Below are 18094 nucleotides of genomic sequence, written 5' to 3'. Positions count from 1 at the left end.
AGAGAGTTCATTAATACGTACCATAACGGCTCAGAGAGATTCATTAATACGTACCATAACGGCTCAGAGAGGTTCATTAATACATACCATAACGGCTCAGAGAGGTTCATTAAAACGTACCATAACGGCTCAGAGAGGTTCATTAATCCGTACCATAACGGCTCAGAGAGGTTCATTAATACGTACCATAACGGCTCAGAGAGGTTCATTAATACGTACCATAACGGCTCAGAGAGTTCATTAATACGTACCATAACGGCTCAGAGAGGTTCATTAATACGTACCATAATGGCTCAGAGAGGTTCATTAATACGTACCATAACGGCTCAGAGAGGTTCATTAATACGTACCATAACGGCTCAGAGAGGTTCATTAATACGTACCATAACGGCTCAGAGAGGTTCATTAATACGTACCATAACGGCTCAGAGAGGTTCATTAATACGTACCATAACGGCTCAGAGAGTTTCATTAATACGTACCATAACGGCTCAGAGAGGTTCATTAATACGTACCATAAGGGCTAAGAGAAGTTCATTAATACCTACCATAACGGCTCAGAGAGGTTCATTAATACGTACCATAACGGCTAAGAGAAGTTAAATTAATACGTACCATAACAGCTAAGAGAAGTTAAATTAATACGTACCATAACAGCTAAGAGAAGTTCATTAATACATACCATAAGGGCTAAGAGAAGTTCATTAATACGTACCATAACGGCTCAGAGAGGTTCATTAATACGTACCATAACGGCTAAGAGAGGTTCATTAATACGTACCATAACGGCTCAGAGAGGTTCATTAATACGTACCATAACGGCTCAGAGAGGTTCATTAATACGTACCACAACGGCTCAGAGAGGTTCATTAATACGTACCATAACGGCTCAGAGAGGTTCATTAATACGTACCATAACGGCTAAGAGAGGTTCATTAATACGTACCATAACGGCTAAGAGAGGTTCATTAATACGTACCATAACGGCTAAGAGAGGTTCATTAATACGTACCATAACGGCTCAGAGAGGTTCATTAATACATACCATAACGGCTCAGAGAGGTTCATTAATACATACCATAACGGCTAAGAGAGGTTCATTAATACGTACCATAACGGCTAAGAGAGGTTCATTAATACGTACCATAACGGCTCAGAGAGGTTCATTAATACGTACCATAACGGCTAAGAGAGGTTCATTAATACGTACCATAACGGCTAAGAGGGGTTCATTAATACATACCATAACGGCTCAGAGAGGTTCATTAATACGTACCATAACGGCTAAGAGGGGGTTCATTAATACGTACCATAACGGCTAAGAGGGGTTCATTAATACATACCATAACGGCTAAGAGGGGTTCATTAATACATACCATAACGGCTAAGAGAAGTTCATTAATACGTACCATAACGGCTCAGAGAGGTTCATTAATACGTACCATAACGGCTAAGAGGGGTTCATTAATACGTACCATAACGGCTCAGAGAGGTTCATTAATACATACCATAACGGCTAAGAGAGGTTCATTAATACATACCATAACGGCTCAGAGAGGTTCATTAATACATACCATAACGGCTCAGAGAGGTTCATTAATACGTACCATAACGGCTCAGAGAGGTTCATTAATACGTACCATAACGGCTCAGAGAGGTTCATTAATACGTACCATAACGGCTCAGAGAGGTTCATTAATACGTACCATAACGGCTCAGAGAGTTCATTAATACGTACCATAACGGCTCAGAGAGGTTCATTAATACGTACCATAACGGCTCAGAGAGGTTCATTAATACGTACCATAACGGCTCAGAGAGGTTCATTAATACATACCATAACGGCTCAGAGAGGTTCATTAATACATACCATAACGGCTCAGAGAGGTTCATTAATACGTACCATAACGGCTCAGAGAGGTTCATTAATACGTACCATAACGGCTCAGAGAGGTTCATTAATACGTACCATAACGGCTCAGAGAGGTTCATTAATACGTACCATAACGGCTCAGAGAGTTTCATTAATACGTACCATAACGGCTCAGAGAGGTTCATTAATACGTACCATAAGGGCTAAGAGAAGTTCATTAATACGTACCATAACGGCTAAGAGAAGTTAAATTAATACGTACCATAACAGCTAAGAGAAGTTAAATTAATACGTACCATAACAGCTAAGAGAAGTTCATTAATACATACCATAAGGGCTAAGAGAAGTTCATTAATACGTACCATAACGGCTCAGAGAGTTCATTAATACGTACCATAACGGCTAAGAGAATTTAAATTAATACGTACCATAACGGCTAAGAGAGGTTCATTAATACGTACCATAACGGCTCAGAGAGGTTCATTAATACGTACCATAACGGCTCAGAGAGGTTCATTAATACGTACCATAACGGCTCAGAGAGGTTCATTAATACGTACCATAACGGCTCAGAGAGGTTCATTAATACGTACCATAACGGCTCAGAGAGGTTCATTAATACGTACCATAACGGCTCAGAGAGGTTCATTAATACGTACCATAACGGCTCAGAGAGGTTCATTAATACGTACCATAACGGCTCAGAGAGGTTCATTAATACGTACCATAACGGCTCAGAGAGGTTCATTAATACGTACCATAACGGCTCAGAGAGGTTCATTAATACGTACCATAACGGCTCAGAGAGGTTCATTAATACGTACCATAACGGCTCAGAGAGGTTCATTAATACGTACCATAACGGCTCAGAGAGGTTCATTAATACATACCATAACGGCTCAGAGAGGTTCATTAATACGTACCATAACGGCTCAGAGAGGTTCATTAATACGTACCATAACGGCTAAGAGAGGTTCATTAATACGTACCATAACGGCTCAGAGAGGTTCATTAATACGTACCATAACGGCTCAGAGAGGTTCATTAATACATACCATAACGGCTCAGAGAGGTTCATTAATACGTACCATAACGGCTAAGAGAGGTTCATTAATACATACCATAACGGCTCAGAGAGGTTCATTAATACATACCATAACGGCTAAGAGAGGTTCATTAATACGTACCATAACGGCTCAGAGAGGTTCATTAATACGTACCATAACGGCTCAGAGAGGTTCATTAATACATACCATAACGGCTAAGAGAGGTTCATTAATACGTACCATAACGGCTCAGAGAGGTTCATTAATACGTACCATAACGGCTCAGAGAGGTTCATTAATACATACCATAACGGCTAAGAGAGGTTCATTAATACGTACCATAACGGCTAAGAGAGGTTCATTAATACGTACCATAACGGCTCAGAGAGGTTCATTAATACGTACCATAACGGCTAAGAGAGGTTCATTAATACATACCATAACGGCTAAGAGGGGTTCATTAATACATACCATAACGGCTCAGAGAGGTTCATTAATACGTACCATAACGGCTAAGAGGGGTTCATTAATACGTACCATAACGGCTAAGAGGGGTTCATTAATACCTACCATAACGGCTAAGAGGGGTTCATTAATACATACCATAACGGCTCAGAGAGGTTAATTAATACATACCATAACGGCTAAGAGAGGTTCATTAATACGTACCATAACGGCTCAGAGAGGTTCATTAATACGTACCATAACGGCTCAGAGAGGTTCATTAATACGTACCATAACGGCTAAGAGAGGTTCATTAATACGTACCATAACGGCTCAGAGAGGTTCATTAATACATACCATAACGGCTAAGAGAAGTTAATTAATACATACCATAACGGCTCAGAGAGGTTCATTAATACGTACCATAACGACTAAGAGAGGTTCATTAATACGTACCATAACGGCTCAGAGAGGTTCATTAATACGTACCATAACGGCTCAGAGAGGTTCATTAATACGTACCATAACGGCTCAGAGAGGTTCATTAATACATACCATAACGGCTAAGAGAGGTTCATTAATACGTACCATAACGGCTCAGAGAGGTTCATTAATACGTACCATAACGGCTCAGAGAGGTTCATTAATACGTACCATAACGGCTAAGAGGGGTTCATTAATACGTACCATAACGGCTAAGAGGGGTTCATTAATACATACCATAACGGCTCAGTGAGGTTCATTAATACATACCATAACGGCTCAGAGAGGTTCATTAATACGTACTATAACGGCTAAGAGGGGTTCATTAATACGTACCATAACGGCTAAGAGGGGTTCATTAATACATACCATAACGGCTCAGAGAGCGGGTGAATGTAAAAGAGTTGGCGATGTTGTAGGCAGAGACCTGCTTCTGGACCAGGGCTACCAAAGACCCATCTGCCACCTGGAGGTGGAGGAGGAGAGATCTTTAATCATGAAGGACCATCAATTTGACTGTATTCATCGTTGTGTCTGAGAAATGTGGATGAGTATTATGTGGATGTGTCCAGCTGGTGATGCTGTCTGACCTGGTAGTGGGCCAGGGTGTTGAGCCTCTTCCAGTCACTCTCAATCTTTGTGGTGACGTCCTCATCTTGAAGGATAATTCTAGTCAGTCTTCCTTGTCGCCACTCTGTGAGGACGGAAAACAACAACAACAGAAGATTGGTTTGGGCTATGATCCGTATCTTTAGTTTCAGCGGGGAATAAGTATTAGCAATGTTGCAATTAGTTACAGTAAATTCTTCACAGTAATAAAGAAAACCTTCACATACAGGGTCCCCACTGTAAACATGAGTATGTCTGTAGCCTACGAGGCTGTTATTACCATAGACCCGTGTTTCTTAAGAAGCTGTTATTACCATAGACCCGTGTTTCTGAAGAGGCTGTTATTACCATAGACCCGTGTTTCTTAAGAGGCTGTTATTACCACAGACCCGTGTTTCTGAAGAGGCTGTTATTACCATAGACCCGTGTTTCTGAAGAGGCTGTTATTACCACAGACCCGTGTTTCTGAAGAGGCTGTTATTACCACAGACCCGTGTTTCTTAAGAGGCTGTTATTACCATAGACCCGTGTTTCTTAAGAGGCTGTTATTACCATAGACCCGTGTTTCTTAAGAGGCTGTTATTACCATAGACCCGTGTTTCTGAAGAGGCTGTTATTACCATAGACCCGTGTTTCTTAAGAGGCTGCTATTACCATAGACCCGTGTTTGTTAATCCTAGTCCTGGATTTCTTTTTTTGTGGGCGTTACACCTTTTTCCCTCAAATAATCCAAGCTTGATGATGAGTTGATCATTTGAATCAGCTGTGTAGTGCCAGACCCCTTTGACCCCCAGGATGAGGATTAAGAAACACTGCTATAGACATCCATATATACAGTAGGTTCTTACCCAGGTCCATATCATCCGCCTGGGGTCTCTGGGAGTAGGGGATGCCCTTGTACACAGCGTCCAGCAGCTTGTCCTTCACCTGAGTGACCGTGTCACAGTTCAGCACCTTCACCGGGACCTCGGTGCCTGCCTCACCCTCCGGAGGGATACACATCAGAGTCTGGAGAGAGAGAAACCACAGAGCCGTCAGTACCAGAGAGGGACTATCTGGGGAGGGAGAAACCACAGAGCCGTCAGTACCAGAGAGGGACTATCTGTGGAGGGAGAAACCACAGAGCCGTCAGTACCAGAGAGGGACTATCTGGAGAGGGAGAAACCACAGAGCCGTCAGTACCAGAGAGGGACTATCTGGGGAGGGAGAAACCACAGAGCCGTCAGTACCAGAGAGGGACTATCTGGGGAGGGAGAAACCACAGAGCCGTCAGTACCAGAGAGGGACTATCTGGGGAGGGAGAAACCACAGAGCCGTCAGTACCAGAGAGGGACTATCTGGGGAGGGAGAAACCACAGAGCCGTCAGTACCAGAGAGGGACTATCTGTGGAGGGAGAAACCACAGAGCCGTCAGTACCAGAGAGGGACTATCTGGGGAGGGAGAAACCACAGAGCCGTCAGTACCAGAGAGGGACTATCTGGGGAGGGAGAAACCACAGAGCCGTCAGTACCAGAGAGGGACTATCTGGAGAGGGAGAAACCACAGAGCCGTCAGTACCAGAGAGGGACTATCTGTGGAGAGAGAAACCACAGAGCCGTCAGTACTAGAGAGGGACTATCTGGGGAGGGAGAAACCACAGAGCCGTCAGTACCAGAGAGGGACTATCTGGGGAGGGAGAAACCACAGAGCCGTCAGTACCAGAGAGGGACTATATGTGGAGGGAGAAACCACAGAGCCGTCAGTACCAGAGAGGGACTATCTGTGGAGAGAGAAACCACAGAGCCGTCAGTACTAGAGAGGGACTATCTGGGGAGGGAGAAACCACAGAGCCGTCAGTACTAGAGAGGGACTATATGTGGAGGGAGAAACCACAGAGCCGTCAGTACCAGAGAGGGACTATCTGTGGAGAGAGAAACCACAGAGCCGTCAGTACTAGAGAGGGACTATCTGGGGAGGGAGAAACCACAGAGCCGTCAGTACTAGAGAGGGACTATCTGGGGAGGGAGAAACCACAGAGCCGTCAGTACCAGAGAGGGACTATCTGGGGAGGGAGAAACCACAGAGCCGTCAGTACCAGAGAGGGACTATCTGGAGAGGGAGAAACCACAGAGCCGTCAGTACCAGAGAGGGACTATCTGGGGAGGGAGAAACCACAGAGCCGTCAGTACCAGAGAGGGACTATCTGGGGAGGGAGAAACCACAGAGCCGTCAGTACCAGAGAGGGACTATCTGGGGAGGGAGAAACCACAGAGCCGTCAGTACCAGAGAGGGACTATCTGGGGAGAGAGAAACCACAGAGCCGTCAGTACTAGAGAGGGACTATCTGGGGAGGGAGAAACCACAGAGCCGTCAGTACTAGAGAGGGACTATCTGGGGAGGGAGAAACCACAGAGCCGTCAGTACTAGAGAGGGACAGGACTACTGGAGCACTGCACTGAGTCTCTTTAAAGGGGAATTCTTCCAGTTTAAAGAGAGAGAGAGATTTAGACTGCAATTTCCTCAGGTGTTTGTTTTTCATGAATCACTTGAAATGCTATTTTATCAATAGTCTCCCCCAGAGATATTAACTGCATTGTCGATAATGAAGATTTTATCTGTTTGAAGAAAATCAGTGACGACTACAAGCGATCTGGAGGACACATTTCTTAGCCATCCCTGGGTCAATAGAAAACTGACAGAGGACATTGATTTAACTACAAACAAAGATTTATATGACACAATGTGCCATAGTTAAAAGGAGGAGATTGAGGATTGAGAGCAAACGCATAATATATTTTACTCGTTCCGGCACCCCTTCACAGTTCAACCAGTCACAACATAGAGAAGTCAGGCTCTATTTGGTAAAGTGTCATTATAACAAATTGAGATGCATTCAGCCTCATTTGCAACTTGCATTGACACATTAACAAACATAGAAGACTGGTGTCAGAATGCGGCCATCCTCTGAATTCCTATACAAACTCTACACAGTGACTATCCTAGCTAATAGATTCTGTATTGTCTACTGGTTAACGTCTTTCTGTAAACTAGTGTGCCATCTTGCTATGTCAGTATTGCCAGACGGTAAACAATGATTTGCTGCAGGCCTGACGGGGTTTCTGTGTTCAGCACTATTTACTCTAGAGCAGAGGTGTCAAACATACTGCCTGCAGGCCAAACCCATCTCGCGAGGCAGGGAGTCCAATCCAGCCCACGGGTGTTTTGAAAATGACTAAAACCAAATAAAAGGATGAATGATAATGGACCTACATTCATACAGTTTCTTGACTGGGTCCAGCTCACTAATAATCACTACATTCATACAGTTTATTGACTGGGTCCAGCTCACTAATAATCACTGAAATGCTAGACAATCAGGCAGCATCAAAAAATCCAAAACAGATGGTTAGAGGACTACTTTCTGCCAATTTTGACAGCGAGGAAATATATCACATTTTCAGTGCGGCCCTCCGGACCTCGTTGAAGACTGAATGCGGCTCCCAGGGCAAAATTAATTTTACATCTCTGCTCTCGAGGAATCCCGACTAATGGAAAAGCATTGATTCTCATTTTTACACAATCTACAACTAGACGCCATTAAATGACCTATGTTGCCTCTTGAAATAACCAAGGTGCAGTATTCATCCAAAAAGGTCAAAGGTTGTGACCAGAGAGGATAGAGATCCTTCTAATGTATTTATATACTGGGCATGTACACGCCGTGCTGCCAGTCCATATACAGTCATAAGGAGACCTTTGGTGTGGGCTGGGTGCGTTAACCAGGTGATTAGTACAGTACGCAGCTGGCACATGGTACCCCAGATATCTGTACCACTGTCACTCACTGATCATTAGCAAAGTACATTTCCTTCCATGCACTGGAAATAGTTAATAAGTGGGCATTATTAATGCCCCACCTATTCGCCTTATGAAGCCTGCCCCACCTATTCGCCTTATGTAGCTCGCCCCACCTATTTGCCTTATGTAGCCCCGCCCCACCTATTTGCCTTATGTAGCCCCGCCCCACCTATTTGCTTTATGTAGCCCCGCGCCACCTATTCGCCTTATGTAGCCCCACCTATTCGCCTTATGTAGCCCCGTCCCACCTATTCGCCTTATGTAGCCCGCCCCACCGATTCTCCTTACGTAGCCCCGCCCCACCTATTTGCCTTATGTAGCCCCGCCCCACCTATTTGCCTTATGTAGCCCCGCCCCACCTATTTGCCTTATGTAGCCCCGCCCCACCTATTTGCCTTATGTAGCCCCGCCCCACCTATTTGCCTTATGTAGCCCCGCCCCACCTATTTGCCTTATGTAGCCCCGCCCCACCTATTTGCCTTATGTAGCCCCGCCCCACCTATTTGCCTTATGTAGCCCCGGCCCACCTATTTGCCTTATGTAGCCCCGCCCCACCTATTTGCCTTATGTAGCCCCGCCCCACCTATTTGCCTTATGTAGCACCGCCCCACCTATTTGCCTTATGTAGCCCCGCCCCACCTATTTGCCTTATGTAGCACCGCCCCACCTATTTGCCTTATGTAGCCCCGCCCCACCTATTTGCCTTATGTAGCCCCGCCCCACCTATTTGCCTTATGTAGCCCCGCCCCACCTATTTGCCTTATGTAGCCCCGCCCCACCTATTTGCCGTATGTAGCCCCGCCCCACCTATTTGCCGTATGTAGCCCCGCCCCACCTATTTGCCGTATGTAGCCCCGCCCCACCTATTTGCCTTATGTAGCCCCACCCCACCTATTTGTCTTATGTAGCCCCGCCCCACCTATTTGTCTTATGTAGCCCCGCCCCACCTATTTGCCTTATGTAGCCCCGCCCCACCTATTTGTCTTATGTAGCACCGCCCCACCTATTTGTCTTATGTAGCCCCGCCCCACCTATTTGTCTTATGTAGCCCCGCCCCACCTATTTGTCTTATGTAGCCCCGCCCCACCTATTTGTCTTATGTAGCCCCGCCCCACCTATTTGCCTTATGTAGCCCCGCCCCACCTATTTGCCTTATGTAGCCCCGCCCCACCTATTTGCCTTATGTAGAGCCGCAAAGACTCTGCTGCTTTATGAGGTGGATGCAGGTCGTATGGGGCTCCACAGGTACATTCAGATTGACGTAGAGGTTGGTTTTCAAAACATTGCTGTTGTAAAAACTGTCCCCTCTTCATCCAATTATTGTGACAGCCTCGTACTGAACATATAATGCTTGTCATGTTGATTGATTTTAGGATTTTGTGCAGTTCTGTCAGTGTGAAACTATCAAGCTCTCAACTAAAAGTAAAATTTTTGCATGCGAATGTTGCCGGAAATAGAAGCACAATTGCAACTAACTCGCCGCGATCACCGTGACGTTCCAGAATAAGGTGAATAGAGTTGTCCTGTACTGAAGATCCCCTAGGGCCAGAGATAGAGAGCTCCTCCGGGAGCATTTGCCTATATAGAGCTAATTTCTGTGACATCTGCGATTCTGTCTACCGGTCCCTCTGAAGGAGGCAGAGATGACCCTGTCCTGAGTTGATGCTGCAGTGTTGTACCAGGCGTGTGGTCGCATGGGGACTGACGAATGGCCTCGGAAGCAGGCAGTATACAGCTGATTCATCGAGAAGTTGAGTGGTGGGTGTGGGCGCGCTAGCATTGCATCCTACCAAGTCAGCGTATTGCTATTTTTTCATATAAATAATTTATATGAGGATATATTTGGAGAATTCCTGTACTGTTTTGATGTTTCATTCGCCAATCTGGGGTGTGACGCTTTTATGTGGAAGTCAATGGGTTGCTGACGGTGAGTAAATCATTAATTGTTCAAGTGTAGTATTTCCTGGCAGTACTGCTTGGCCGCCTCGTTGGGGAGAGAGAGCGATGTGGTGGGAAGGGTTTGTTTTATTGGCAGACAATAAATTGCTTGATTTGTTTGAATCATTACTGGCCCGCAGCAGGTCAGTGTGTGATTGAGTGCTGAGTTGGTTCGTCCCATCAGCGATACCTCACCCATATAAGCCCGTCTCCTACCACTCCTACCACTGAGATCCCCACAGCCAATGAGGGAGCCAAGGCCCACCTCACTTCCTCAGTAACATGTCAGGTGATTTGCATGGCGAAGCCTGCTAAACATTCTCCCACCTGCTTGTATTGCCTCTTGAACCACATTAAGTGAGAATCAGTACATGGATTGATCTTGCTGCCCTGGGACTGGGAGTGTTGGCTCCACTGCACAACACTCATATCAAACAGGAGACTGGTGTGAGAGAGGAGGTGTGCGTTTCTGTGTGTATGTGGAGGAGGGTCCTTCCTCACCAGCTGTTTGTAGTCAATCTGCTGGCGGATGAGCTTGTCCTCACTGAGGGAGTAGCGTGCCTCTCCTGTGATGGCGTCTATAGGCCCCTTCTCCATCTGCTGCTTGATGGCACAGAACAGCATGAACAGAGGCTCCCCAGCACACTCCTAGAGAGAGAGAGAGAGAGAGGCGCAGGGGGCAGAGGGAGAGACAGTAAAAGTGGAAGAGGGAGGGAGTAACTGAGTGTGAAAAGGGGAGAGGAATAGGCAATCACATCCTTTCAGTGAGGAGTGGGGAAGTTACCAATTACCCACTTACAGGGTTTGACGACTAACCAGTGATACTGAGGGAACACTATTATTTAGTTCTTAGGGACGATTCATTTGACATCATTAATTACAACGTGACATCCTGAGTCTCAAGCTGCTTGGACACAGAGGGGCCTTCAAGCCCAGACACAGAGGGGCCTTCAAGCCCAGACACAGAGGGGCCTTCAAGCCCAGACACAGAGGGGCCTTCAAGCCCAGACACAGAGGGGCCTTCAAGCCCAGACACAGAGGGGCCTTCAAGCCCAGACACAGAGGGGCCTTCAGACACAGAGGACCATTGACCCATCTACCAGGCTTCTAAATCATGCTGCCAGTAACCAAATGGAACCAATACCCAGTAACCAAATCCATACTCAAAAAACAGAAACCTCAAAACACACAAATGGCCACCAATTATCCAATGTAAGTAAGACAGAGAGAGTTTAAGCAGGATTCAGTAATACTGATTGTTCATGCTAGGATGTCCATGCTCTTCTGCATTTCATGTTCTTCTGTGGTTTTAATAATGTGTACAGTCGAGGTGACATCACACTTAATAACATCATAACTACAGGTTCCAAGTCACTCTCCAGAATGTTGTCTCAGTTCAAAACCAGCCAAAGGAGAGTAACGAACAAGTAGATTCTATATTTTACCAGACCATGTCCAATGAGATGAAATCCTCAACAAGTTGTTGTTCACTTACGGGATTTATGTTGAACATGCTAACTAGATATTTTCTTTGGTTTTGAGAACTTCATAAATCTTAACACGGCATTACATTTGTTATTTAAGAAACTCTACAACCATTATCTTCACCAATAATATCTACACTCAGGTAATAAAAACCCACATTAAAATATATATTTTTGTTAATTTAGTGACAAACCTGGCTATGAAAGATGAATATTGCTATGCAAGCTGAATGTAAAAATGTGGAAGCCAATCCAGAATAGAGGTTTAAGTAGGGCTTGTGGAAACATTTCAGGGTAATTACTTGGGGAGGCTGGGAAGACGGCCAGAACACTTTAACATCTGCACTGATGTAACTTAAATATAATGGGTGGCCATCCAGAGCTACATTCCAAGAGGCATTTCAGGCCTGAACTCACAATGGGCCTGATGTTCTTGTCTTTAACGTGAATGGCCATTTTAATCCAATCCCAGAGTAACACAGGAGAAGCTTATGGTCAGGAAGAACACAGAAAGGCCATTTTGGGTGATGGGGAGCACCTGACAGGATGTGGTTAGACAAAATGACCACAACTGCCCCCAGAGTGATTCTCCGATACGGTTCACACTGTGGCCGTGTTGTGTGCTGCGGTCACACAGGGTGAGAATAAACAGTACCAGGACCATGATTAGCCAAATAACCCCACCTCAGAAATATAATTACAACTCGCACATTACACTAATAATAGCAATTAACGATCATTTCACAGAATTTCTGGTAACAAAATTAGAATGGGTACAGAATACACTGCACACTGTTGCTATGGGCCTACTGGTGTTTCAGCCAAACAACAGGCCTTTGGTGAATAAATCACAAGCATCAATCTCCTGCTAAGTATCTGAATCGCTCTGCTCTGAAACTAAATGAACCCTATGTTAAAAAAACTATCTGAGCTCCATTAAAACTGCCTTACCTTGAGGAAGCGATGCAGCAGGAACGTAAACCAGTTGGTGAGCATCTTCTCAGCCACCGACTCCGTCCTTCAGGAGAGATGAGACACCGATCAGATTCAACAACGTGTATGAGTAGAGCAAGGTGGGTAGAGCAAGGTGAGTAGAGAAAGGTGCTAGTGAGGGAGTGAGAGGAGAGCCCTCAGCCTATGTCTCTACAAGTAAGTAGCCTCACTGTGTGACCTAGGGTGGTGTAGTGATCTATACCGCTGCCTAGGGTGGTGTAGTGATCTATACCACTGCCTAGGGTGGTGTAGTGATCTATACCGCTGCCTAGGGTGGTGTAGTGATCTATACCGCTACCGAGGGTGGTGTAGTGATCTATACCGCTGCCGAGGGTGGTGTAGTGATCTATACCGCTGCCGAGGGTGGTGTAGTGATCTATACCGCTGCCGAGGGTGGTGTAGTGATCTATAACGCTGCCTAGGGTGGTGTAGTGATCTAAACCACTGCCTAGGGTGGTGTGGTGATCTAAACCACTGCCTAGGGTGGTGTAGTGATCTAAACCACTGCCTAGGGTGGTGTGGTGATCTATACCACTGCCTAGGGTGGTGTGGTGATCTAAACCACTGCCTAGGGTGGTGTGGTGATCTATACCACTGCCTAGGGTGGTGTAGTGATCTATACAGCTGCCTAGGGAGGTGTAGTGATCTATACCGCTGCCGAGGGTGGTGTAGTGATCTAAACCACTGCCGAGGGTGGTGTGGTGATACAAACCACTGCAGCGGTATAGTGATCTATACCGCTGCCTAGGGTGGTGTGGTGATCTATACCGCTGCCTAGGGTGGTGTGGTGATCTATACCGCTGCCTAGGGTGGTGTGGTGATCTATACCGCTGCCTAGGGTGGTGTGGTGATCTATACCGCTGCCTAGGGTGGTGTGGTGATCTATACCGCTGCCGAGGGTGGTGTAGTGATCTATAACGCTGCCTAGGGTGGTGTAGTGATCTAAACCGCTGCCTAGGGTGGTGTGGTGATCTATACCGCTGCCTAGGGTGGTGTGGTGATCTATACCGCTGCCTAGGGTGGTGTGGTGATCTATACCGCTGCCGAGGGTGGTGTAGTGATCTATAACGCTGCCTAGGGTGGTGTGGTGATCTATACCACTGCCTAGGGTGGTGTGGTGATCTAAACCACTGCCGAGGGTGGTGTGGTGATCTATACCGCTGCCTAGGGTGGTGTGGTGATCTATACCGCTGCCTAGGGTGGTGTAGTGATCTAAACCACTGCCGAGGGTGGTGTGGTGATACAAACCACTGCAGCGGTATAGTGATCTATACCGCTGCCTAGGGTGGTGTGGTGATCTATACCGCTGCCTAGGGTGGTGTGGTGATCTATACCGCTGCCTAGGGTGGTGTAGTGATCTATACCGCTGCCTAGGGTGGTGTGGTGATCTATACCGCTGCCTAGGGTGGTGTGGTGATCTATACCGCTGCCTAGGGTGGTGTAGTGATCTAAACCACTGCCGAGGGTGGTGTGGTGATACATACCACTGCCTAGGGTGGTGTAGTGATCTATACCGCTGCCTAGGGTGGTGTAGTGATCTATACCACTGCCTAGGGTGGTGTAGTGATCTAAACCACTGCCTAGGGTGGTGTAGTGATCTAAACCACTGCCTAGGGTGGTGTGGTGATCTATACCGCTGCCTAGGGGGGTATAGCAATATACAGCTGCAGCATGGGTTTAATATACCGCTGCGGCATGGGTTTAATATACCGCTGCGGCATGGGTTTAATATACCGCTGGGGCATGGGTTTAATATACCGCTGCGGCATGGGTTTAATATACCGCTGCGGCATGGGTTTAATATACCGCTGCGGCATGGGTTTAATATACCGCTGGGGCATGGGTTTAATATACCGCTGCGGCATGGGTTTAATATACCGCTGCGGCATGGGTTTAATATACCGCCGCGGCATGGGTTTAATATACCGCCGCGGCATGGGTTTAATATACCGCCGCGGCATGGGTTTAATATACCGCCGCGGCATGGGTTTAATACACCGCCGCGGCATGGGTTTAATATACCGCTGAAGGGAGGTGTAGTGATCTATACCGCTGCCTAGGGTGGTGTAGTGATCTAAACCACTGCCGAGGGTGGTGTGGTGATACAAACCACTGCCTAGGGTGGTGTGGTGATCTATACCGCTGCCTAGGGGGGTATAGCAATATACAGCTGCAGCATGGGTTTAATATACCGCTGCGGCATGGGTTTAATATACCGCTGCGGCATGGGTTTAATATACCGCTGCGGCATGGGTTTAATATACCGCTGGGGCATGGGTTTAATATACCGCTGGGGCATGGGTTTAATATACCGCTGCGGCATGGGTTTAATATACCGCTGCGGCATGGGTTTAATATACCGCTGCGGCATGGGTTTAATATACCGCTGCGGCATGGGTTTAATACACCGCTGCGGCATGGGTTTAATATACCGCTGCAGCATGGTGTTGATATACCGCTGCAGCATGGTGTTGACATACCGCTGCAGCATGGGTTTAATATACCACTGCAGCATGGTGTTGATATACCGCTGCAGCATGGGTTTAATATACCGCTGCGGCATGGGTTTAATATACCGCTGCGGCATGGGTTTAATATACCGCTGCGGCATGGGTTTAATATACCGCTGCGGCATGGGTTTAATATACCGCCGTGGCATGGGTTTAATATACCGCCGCGGCATGGGTTTAATATACCGCCGCGGCATGGGTTTAATATACCGCCGTAGTGTTTTTTTTGCAGCAATTCGACCATTAAGGCCTGATTCACGCAGTCTCCTCTGAACAGCTGATGTTGAGATGTGTCTGTTACTTGAACTCCGTGAAGCATTTATTTGGGCTGCAATTTCTGAGGCTGGTAACTCTAATGAACTTATCCTCTGCAGCAGAGGTAACTTTGGGTCTTCCTTTCCTGTGGCGGTCCTCAAGAGAGCCTGTTTCATCATAGCGCTTGATGGTTTTTGCGACTACACTTGAAGAAGCTTTCAAAGTTCTTGAAATGTTCCATATTGACTGACCTTCATGTCTCAAAGTAATGATGGACTGTCATTTCTCTTTGCTTATTTGAGATGTTCTTGCCATAATACGGACTTGGTCTTTTACCAAATAGGGCTGTCTTCTGTATACCACCCCTACCTTGTCACAACACAACTGATTGGCTCAAATGCATTAAGAAGGAAAGAAATTCCACAAATAAACTTTTAAGAAGGCACACCTGTTAATTGAAATGCATTCCAGGTGACTACCTCATGATGCTGGTTGAGAGAAAGCCAAGAGTGTGCAAAACTGTCTTCAAGGCAAAGGGTGGCTTTTTGAAGAATCTCAAATATAAAATATATTTTGATTTGTGTAACACTTTTTTGGTTACTACATGATTCCATATGTGTTATTGCATAGTTTTGATGTCTTCACTATTATTCAACAATGTAGAAAATAATAAAACTAAAGAAAAACCCTTGAATGAGTAGGTGTTCTAAAACTTTTGACCGGTAGTGTATATATCTTTAAAGTATCCTCACCGTCGGAGCAGCAGTTTAGGATGGTTGCGGTTCTCCAGGTTCTTCTCTATGAGGTCAGCCAGCAACTGTTTAAGTACCATGGTGGCGTACTCCATGCGGCCCTGCAGCGCGGCCATGAGCAGAGAGGCCACATTTCCTCGGTCCCGCATGGAGAAGGACCTCTGGGCCTCCAGGGTATGGATGAAGGTCAGCAGAAACATCTTACTGTGCAGCAGCTGGCTGAACAGACGCAGGGCTTTCTCCACATTGGCCGGGGACTGAGGGACAGGACATAGGAGGATGAGGGGGAGGGGGGACACAGAGGTGGGAATACACAAAGGAGGTCCAAAGGGTTATTAAGTGGGGAGAGGGAGTTGGAGAGGGGAGAAGAGAGAGAATAAGGGAGGGGAGAGAGGAGAAGGGAGAGAGGAGAGGGAGAGATGGGAGACGAGAGGGGAGACGAGAGAAGAGAGGTGAGGGGAGAGAGAATAGGGGAGGCGAGAGAGGATAGTGGAGAGGGAGAGGGAGATGAGAGAGGAGAGAAGAGAAGAGAGGGGAGAGGAGACAGGAGAGGGGGGAGACGAGAGAGAAGAGGGAGAGAGGAGAGAGGGGAGGAAAGTGAAAAGAGAAAAAGGGGGAGAGGGGAGACGAGAGAGGAGAGGAAAGAGGAGAGGGGAGAGAGAATAGGGGAGGGGAGAGAATAGGGGAAAGGAGAGAGGAGAGGGAGAGAGGAGAGAATAGGGGAGGGAGAGAGGGGAGGAAAGTGTAAAGAGAAAAAGGGGGAGAGGGGAGACGAGAGAGGAGAGCGAGAGAGGAGAGAATAGGGGAGGGAGAGAGGGGAGGAAAGTGTAAAGAGAAAAAGGGGGAAAGAAGATGGTTTATTATTAGTATGAGGATTACATGGAGCACCTTAAAACGTGGCTGTAGTGACTTCAAATATTCCTCTATGCTGACTATTTTCAAAACATTTCTGCAGCAATCTCTAGACAAGTAGTCTATGGAGGGCTGGTGGAGCTCCTGGGTTGACTCAGCCTCAGGTTGAAATGAAAAAGAAATAAGGTTGAGAAAAAAAGAAAAGAGGTTTCTCTGAAGCTCGGCACTAAGAGAGCTGCTGGCTACTGACTTTAGTTTTTTTTAAACAGGATCTATCGCTTTAGTTTTATTCCCTTCTTTTTTTGGCAGCACAAGTGAACCTCAGGACTGAGTTACAGTACAGCACAAGTGAACCTCAGGACTGAGTTACAGTACAGCACAAGTGAACCTCAGGACTGAGTTACAGTACAGCACAAGTGAACCTCAGGAAAGCATACTTTACTGAGTTACAGTACAACACAAGTGAACCTCAGGAAAGCATACTTTACTGAGTTACAGTACAACACAAGTGAACCTCAGGAAAGCATACTTTACTGAGTTACAGTACAACACAAGTGAACCTCAGGAAAGCATACTTTACTGAGTTACCAAGACAACACAAATGAACCTCAGGAAAGCATACTTTACTGAGTTACAGTACAACACAAGCGAACCTCAGGAAAGCATACTTTACTGAGTTACAGTACAGCACAAGCGAACCTCAGGAAAGCATACTTTACTGAGTTACAGTACAACACAAGTGAACCTCAGGAAAGCATACTCTACTGAGTCACCAAGACAACACAAGTGAACCTCAGGAAAGCATACTTTACTGAGTTACCAAGACAACACAAGCGAACCTCAGGAAAGCATACTCTACTGAGTTACCAGTACAACACAAGTGAACCTCAGGAAAGCATACTCTACTGAGTTACCAAGACAACATAAGTAAACCTCAGGAAAGCATACTTTACTGAGTTATCAAGACAACACAAGCGAACCTCAGGAAAGCATACTCTACTGAGTTACCAAGACAAC

At 46.3% G+C, this 18094-nt stretch overlaps 1 protein-coding gene across 3 annotated transcripts in view; it reads right to left on the bottom strand.

The window, feature by feature from the left end:
• LOC106566493 (plexin A3-like) overlaps positions 1-18094 on the bottom strand; it is a 165249-nt gene that overhangs the window by 8740 nt on the left and 138415 nt on the right. For all 3 annotated transcript variants that reach the window (XM_014134573.2, XM_014134572.2, XM_014134574.2), the window contains exons 22-27: positions 16226-16482; positions 12667-12733; positions 10733-10879; positions 5304-5463; positions 4437-4540; positions 4216-4312 (exon numbers count right to left, since the gene is read on the bottom strand). In XM_014134573.2, the coding sequence (XP_013990048.2) occupies positions 4216-4312; positions 4437-4540; positions 5304-5463; positions 10733-10879; positions 12667-12733; positions 16226-16482 (832 nt within the window). The remainder of the gene's footprint in view (positions 1-4215; positions 4313-4436; positions 4541-5303; positions 5464-10732; positions 10880-12666; positions 12734-16225; positions 16483-18094) is intronic.

This window comes from Salmo salar, chromosome ssa13 (assembly GCF_905237065.1).
Source record: "Salmo salar chromosome ssa13, Ssal_v3.1, whole genome shotgun sequence".
NCBI classification, from domain to species: Eukaryota; Metazoa; Chordata; class Actinopteri; order Salmoniformes; family Salmonidae; genus Salmo; species Salmo salar.
Note: the sequence above shows the minus strand (reverse complement) of the source record. Positions and strands in the feature narration are given on the sequence as shown.